General features: G+C 34.0%; 1 protein-coding gene across 1 annotated transcript in view; it reads left to right on the top strand.

Moving 5' to 3' along the window:
• Positions 1-21: 21 nt before the first annotated feature.
• LOC145267036 (COMM domain-containing protein 4-like) overlaps positions 22-7,423 on the top strand; it is a 49,522-nt gene continuing 42,120 nt past the window's right edge. Inside the window, exons 1-2 of the mRNA XM_080122978.1 lie at positions 22-104; positions 7,054-7,125. Of these exons, the coding sequence (XP_079979104.1) occupies positions 102-104; positions 7,054-7,125 (75 nt within the window). The 5' untranslated portion in view covers positions 22-101. The remainder of the gene's footprint in view (positions 105-7,053; positions 7,126-7,423) is intronic.

The raw sequence follows: 7,423 nt of genomic DNA on the forward strand, positions 1-7,423 counted from the left end.
AAAACAAACAAAAAAAAGACTATTTATAAAAAAATTGTTCTTATGTTCGTACGCAGGAACCCAAACCATTCAAAATAGTGGGAGGTGTTCGCTATTGAAACATGGTAAGTAACTATTAATATTTTGATGTTTCCTCATTGTTTCGGTTCTTATTTAGGATTTAACCTAATTCAAACAAACAAACAAACAAACAAAAACTACAGAAAAATCTTAACGAACGTGTCTGTCACAGAACGAAAAGGTCATGTTCCAAAAACCACGTAAATTGATCAAGTAGTTTTATTTTTTTATAGAGAAAATCATTTTTAAAACAATTAATGTGAAATCATTAGCACTACAAGACTGATCTCGTAAGTTTTAATTATTGTGGACTTATCTATGCTTATTTTTTTATTTTTTTTCAAGATGGTAACGCGAGACGGTCCCTTTTTGCTTACTCACAAAATTTGATTTATATTTAAAATAAAACTACTTAATCAATTTACATAATTTTTGGAATATGATATTTTCGTTTCGTTACGGGTACGTACAGCATAAAGATTTTTCGGGCATATTTTACTGCAAACCGCAAAAGTGGCCAAGAAGAGAAAATAAGCTACCTAACGTGGATAAGTTTTTGGTGTGTTTTAACTTATTTTAAAGCGTTTATTTAATTCGAAACACCAGTAGTGTCCAGTTGCTAAGTTTAAGTTACAACAACACGATGATGGAGCTGGTGGACATGAAACTATTGCCTTTGGAGTCTCGATAATCGCTAAAAACTCGAAAATGAATGAAAATTTATTGAGATTGTCGGACTGACTTCCTTATCTTGGTTGTTATAGTCACAACGTTTCGGCAGTTTTGCCCTCCGGCCTTCATCAGGTGTTTTGTATCGAACTGGGGAACCGTTTGTTAGGAGTCTCAAACCCAACCCTTTATTATTATTACTACGGGGGGTACCGTGTTCGGACTCCAGCTAGGCTCTGGGACATAGTTGCTGATTCTCTGTTTTGAATGTTACTTTTCACTGCCTTCATTCAGGATTGAAGTCAGTCCGACAATCTCAATAAATGAAAACACCTCATCTCAAAAATACAGACAATTACTATGAACGAAAATAATGGTAGAAATTCACCAAATAAAAACAATCGTTCTATCAGTGTTTTATATTTGCGTTTTGAGCAATTATTGAGACTCTAAAGATGTCGACCATCTTGTCGGTTTCTCTGCACTACTTGTGTTTCAAACTTTAAAAACTCTTTAAAATATGTTAAAATGCCAAAAACTTATTCAAGTTGCCTTACCTTATATATTAGATTTTGGGCCTTTTTTTTCGGTTCATTGTTTATAGTAAAACATACTCATTTGATGTCTTAATTTAGCTTAAACTTTTGGTTATGGTAAGATACTAAAATTTGACTCCAGGTTGCTGTTTTGCAGATGGTTAGACGGTAACGAGGCAGAAAGTAGGTAACTTGATTATGTTGTAGAGCTGACATCTATTCAATGAAGCTGCCTACAGACTTCATCACCACCTCAATATCCGTTTAGAACTGGGAGCATGCCTTTTCCACAAGCACCGGCAGGAGCTCGGTGAATATTCAGTGGATGGCGGCGATCAGTCTTGCTTTGGTGTTGTAGGAAGTCATGTTGGTGATGTTCTTAACATATGACCAAACGAAGTAGTCCAACGGGTTCAGGTCGGAGGAGAAACATGTATGCACATAGGTAGCTAATAATATTTGTATAAATGAATATACTATAATACATATATATAAATATTTCTTTCTTATTATAGACTGGGTTTATGCCTTGTCCGTTTTGCAGAAAGGAAGACGGTAACAAGGCAGAAAGTGTTCCTTAACATGAAATCATGGAGAAAATCATGAACTCGTGAACTAAGTGCTTTTGTAAAAAAAAAAAAAAAAAAAAAAAGAAAAAAAAAGCTGCACTAGTGCTATATATTATTTTCATTAGAATTCTTTAAGATGAGTAATTTTTGTATTTTTATTTATTTGTGGACTGTTATCCTCATCTTCATAGTTGTTGTTGCATCACCACACTTTGGCCAACTCATCCTTTGGCCTTCTTCAGGTGATTAACCGTGATGAGAGGAGAAATGCAGAGTCTCTTAACTGTATCCTCAGTAATTACCGCCTTCCATAGTTGTTGTTGTCTCCCCACATTTTGGCTAACTAATCCTCTGGCCTGCTTTGGGTAAGATTGAAACTGCTATCTTTGGTGAAAATGCACTGGGGGACCACCCAAAGACTTGCCTTTAAGAAGTTGATTACGAGGCGGTTGAAAATAAGAAAATGTCTTTTGGAATAAACATCCCCAACTTCCCCATGTTAAGAACGGCTTTCGGAATAAACACCCTTTGCAGATTGGACAAGCAGTGCACATTGACCGTCTTCAGGTGGTCCCTCAGTGCATTTTCACCCTATCTTCAGACAATACTCATCTGGAACCATAGGGACTCAACACCTTTATCCACTGCACTTTCAGAACCCATAACGCAGTGGAAAATTAGGGACCTTAACACCTATCTTGTATGACACATTGTGTTGGCAAATAAATGTAAAATAATTGAAAATTATTGAAAATTTCTTCTAATATTGTCATTACTCTTTTATATACTAACTTGTGTCTACAGTGTTTCCTATGAACTGCATTGAGATAGCCTTCTAAAACAACTCCTTTCATGAAATATGTTTTAATAGTTTTTCCGTGTTGAGATGCAACAACTTTTTAATTTTTTTTTTTTTTTTTTTTACTGACTTTTGAAAAATTAATTTTTTTAATGTTTTAATATTTATTTTAAGGTTACAATTTAATATAAAAAAAAAAATAGAATCTTTTCCGAAACTCTTATTAAAACAGAGTTATTTCCCTGTTCAAGAGCAAAAGAAAATGTAGTTGTGATGAATTCTTGATAACAATAAAACCATTAAAACCATTAAAAGATACTCATACTAAACAAATGAACGAATTTCTTAATAAAACGATTAAAAAAGAAGATTTTCATTTGGGTACCTGTACAATATAATCAAGTCATTAAAAATTGAAAATATCGAAAAATGGTTATATTGTATGTATCCGTTTTGGACTGATGATCTCTGAAAAAAATTTCACTTAATTTGATCGAGTAGTTTTTTTTTTTTTTTTTTTTTTTTTTTTTACAGCGGAAAAACACGTTTTTATGACAGCATGTTGAAGGTAGCCATCTTTGAATTTTTTGAACACGCCACGGGGAGATAACTCAGTTTAAAGCGCCGACACTCCCTCTCCATCTTCAATACTAGCTTTTTTCCTTAAAAATCAAACGTTTTGCTTGGTATCATAAATTATTTTTTCACTTTAAAAAAAACAAACTACTTGATGAAATTAAGTGAATTTTTTTTTTTTTGAAAACTTAAATAACAGATACGTACAATGTAACCTTTTTTTGATGTTTTAATTTTTTAATGTCTTGATTAAACTGTACAAGTACCTTTCATTGTTTTATTCAAATTTTTGTATTAAATAAATGAACGAATCTCAATTATTAAAAAACGTGCCAAAAAAGACAAAAAAAACTATTAAAACATATTTCATTTCATGTTTTCGGAGGTCACATTTTGCATTTTACATATTCCAAAGTCACTTAACATTTAGCAGCCATGTTGTCTATACAGTAGAACCCTGAAATACAGTTTTTTCAGGCTACGATGTGAAATACAATGTTTTTCCGGCCCCTGGTTATGGTATTTGCCCTGCCTTATGGTGTTATTTATAATGTTATTTGATTATATACATGTGTATTATATACTGTACTCTATTTTGTTACTAATTTTTAATATCGTACCCTGGGGTTCTAATGTATTTCCAAATAGAACCTACAGACAGAGTATCAAGATTGGAAGAAAAAAGACAACAAACAAACAAACAAACAAACAAACAAAAAATGGTACTTCAGCAGCTTTTGGACCGTGCTGAAACAATAAAGCTATTATTTAGAAAGCCATTCTTACTTAAAAAAAAATCTGTACTTTCACTTAACATTTTACTTAACGAAAGATTTAAAAACGTTAGATTTTCTTATATGAATTATCATGCGGGACAGTTTTTACCTCGACATGATCTTCCCCTCTGGGAAGCAACAGCCAGAACTAAATTTTGGTACCTGATCTTTATCATAGATAGCTAACGTTTTACGTGTACTGACATTAACGTAGAGATTAATGTTATGTCAATTAATAAAATATTTAAAGTATTATTTTTTTAATGTTATATTTTTCTCTTTTTTTTTTTTTTCTTGAGAAACTATAACAAGCCTTCTCTTATTAAAATTCTGGGAATTGTACAATAATATAAAAAAGTCCCCCCCCCAATAACAAATAACTATAACCAAATGCCAAAACAATTAACTACTGCGAGAAATAACCTCACATAATTAGATAGGGCATGACACGTCAAAAAAAAAAAATGGTAAAAGAATGACAAATACTTACCCGGATTCCTTTTGAAGATATCAGATCAATAATTGCGAAATTGTTTAGGCCCTTTTATTCCTTGGGGGAACATAGGGCCGCAACGACACTCCATCAACAGACTCGGTTCTGGCTTGTCCTCTTCAGTTCGGCCCATGTCATTCCAACAGCCCTGGTTTCAGCCTCAATGCTTCTTTTCCATATCTGCCTTGAGCGACCAATTTTACGCTTGCCTTGCAGGTTCCATTCAAGAGCCTGCCTGGTGATGTCAGATGCAGGCTTCCGCAAGGTGTGGCCAATCCAGTTCCATTTTCGTTTTTTTATCTCTACCTCCATTTTGTCCCACAGTTGTTCATTGGAGATAATCTCTGGCCATTGTGAGCTTGGAGACTGACCAAGACAAACACCCACAAATTGCCGAATTAGTAGACCTATAATGGCGGCATAGCCTGGTAGTATAAGTTTTCGACAATTGTTGATTGAACAGGAGAATGAGTTCATAATTTAACAAGTGAGAATTCAATAATTCAAGATGAAATCTCTTCTGGCTGTGTTGTTGAGAATATGGTAAAAAAGAATTCAATTCAACAAATGGAACTCAATAATTTTTAAGTCATATTATTCAAGACTAAGATGATGCTAAACCAGCACTCTATCAAGGCACCAATAATTGTTGATGGAAAAACCATTGAGGACGTTGAAAGCTACATCTATCGGGGAAAGAAAATGACAAAAGATGGAGATCTCCTCCCTGAGATAACGAGAAGGGTAGTATTGGGATGGGCAGCTTTTAAGAAAGTGGAGAATATCAGGAGAAGCCGAAAAGCAAAAATGTCAATCAAAGCGAAGATCTTCAATGAATATATATACTACCTGTGATGATCTATGGTAGTGAAATATGGGCCCTGATAACTCACCAAAGGGAAATCTTGGCAGTAGCACAAAGGAAGCTGGAGAGGATAATGTTAGGCATCACTCTACAAGACAGAAAGACAAACATCTGGATCTGCCAACAAACAAGAGTCATTGACATCAACACTGCCATCAAAACATATAAACAGAGATGGGCAGGGCACGTAGCCAGACAACATAACAACAGATGGTTCATCAAGACAACAGAATGGACAACATGAACATAAGGGGCCAAAGGGAAGAACAAGATGGAGGGACGACCTGATACAGCACATGGGTCCCACTTGGCAGCAAATAGCTTGGGACAGAGTTAGATGGCTAAAGTCTAGGGAGGGGCTCCTGATTGAGTGATAAAACCCTTGTTAATGTTGATGTTCATTATTTAATAAGACGTTAGAGAAGTGGGCGATATTTCAGCTGTAATGAGAAGTCACACGTAGCCGTGGCAGGAGATCTCTCTCATCATCTCCGTTGTCTCTCGGGATGCTTCACCACCAAATCTACACAACTTCTCCAGTTCTTTCAATCTCCCATAACAGTTTGCAGGTCCCGAACACTTTCCAAACCTGTGTTCTGCAGCAGATTGTCAATGTAGGTCATTCTTCTTCTACCATAGTTTGGGTGTCCATCTGTTGATATCCAGAGAACTAGCTTGCTTGCTTCCTCTTCGCTGTGTCTCATGCAGTGACCGGCTATTCCCATCCTTCTCTGCTGTACTTTCACTGATACTCGTGGTAGATCACGATAAAGATTTTGGTTTGCTGCGTGTCTCCTCTATGATGTATTGATGACCATCCTGAGCATCTGTGTGTAACAGCCATCCAGTCTCTTCTTCAGCACATTTGTAAAAGTCCATGCCTCAGCACCATAGAGAAGGACTGTTTCTACTGTGGCAACAAAGAGTCTTACTTTCAACTTTTCTGAGAGAGTGGATGACCATATCTTCCTCCACTTGTGACATGCACTCCATGCCAGTGCTTTTCTCACTTCAAAATCTTTTTCAAACTGAAATGGCAGAAGAATGAGGAAAAAAAATGTTGTTGTTACAAAAAAAAGTTGACTTATTAATTGTCTTATGTTCCTTGTGACGTAGGCTGCATACAACGTGTTAGGTCCCGTGTGTAAACGTATGTAATGTTACACATCACTATACACATACAAATATATAAAAATATAAACTTACTAGGTGGTGGGGTGGGGCAGGGCTTTGCCCGGGCATAAAATATGCTTAAATATGATATTTTAATTTGTCTAGATTTCATATATATTATTATTAAGTCGTGATTTCAAAAGTTACAAGAAAAAAACAAGTATTTAGGTGCTATCAGCGAGAATCGAAACAAACAATAGCATTCAAAGCTGGTGACGTTACCACTGTACCAACGTAACACGCATATGAACTGATTAAAAATAAACTAAAACGAATGTACAAAATATTTAACGATTTTTTTTCAATTTTGGCCCATTTTTGACCCCTTAAAAACAATTTTAACTGGCTAAAACCCATAAAAAAACGATCAGTAAAAAATCCAATCATTTGAGGCCATTAGCGCCGCTCTGTGACTTTTAGTTTCAGAGGAGATAGTTTGAAAATATGGAGACAGACAGAAAAACAGACATATAGCCGTTTATATATTAGATTTATGTCGATAATACTGAAAGCATTAATTTTTAATTTTCTTTTCAGAAATTCCGGTTTTGTGGAGACCTTGATTGCCCGGATTGGGTCCTGGCTGAAATTAACGTTTTATCTAAACTGGTAAGCATTTACTTATTTATTTACTTATTTATTTATTTATATACTTATTTACTTTATTTATTTATTTATTTACTTATTTATTTATTTATTTACTTATTTATTTATTTACTTATTTATTTATTTATTTACTTATTTACTTATTTATTTATTTATTTACTTATTTATTTATTTATTTGTTTGTTTGTTTATTTATTTACTTATTTATTTATTTACTTATTTATTTATTTATTTATTTATTTACTTATTTATTTATTTATTTACTTATTTATTTATTTACTTATTTATTTATTTATTTACT

The sequence above is a fragment of the Euprymna scolopes genome, chromosome 42, assembly GCF_053919585.1.
Source record: "Euprymna scolopes isolate OS-2025 chromosome 42, ASM5391958v1, whole genome shotgun sequence".
In the NCBI taxonomy this organism is placed as follows: domain Eukaryota; kingdom Metazoa; phylum Mollusca; class Cephalopoda; order Sepiida; family Sepiolidae; genus Euprymna; species Euprymna scolopes.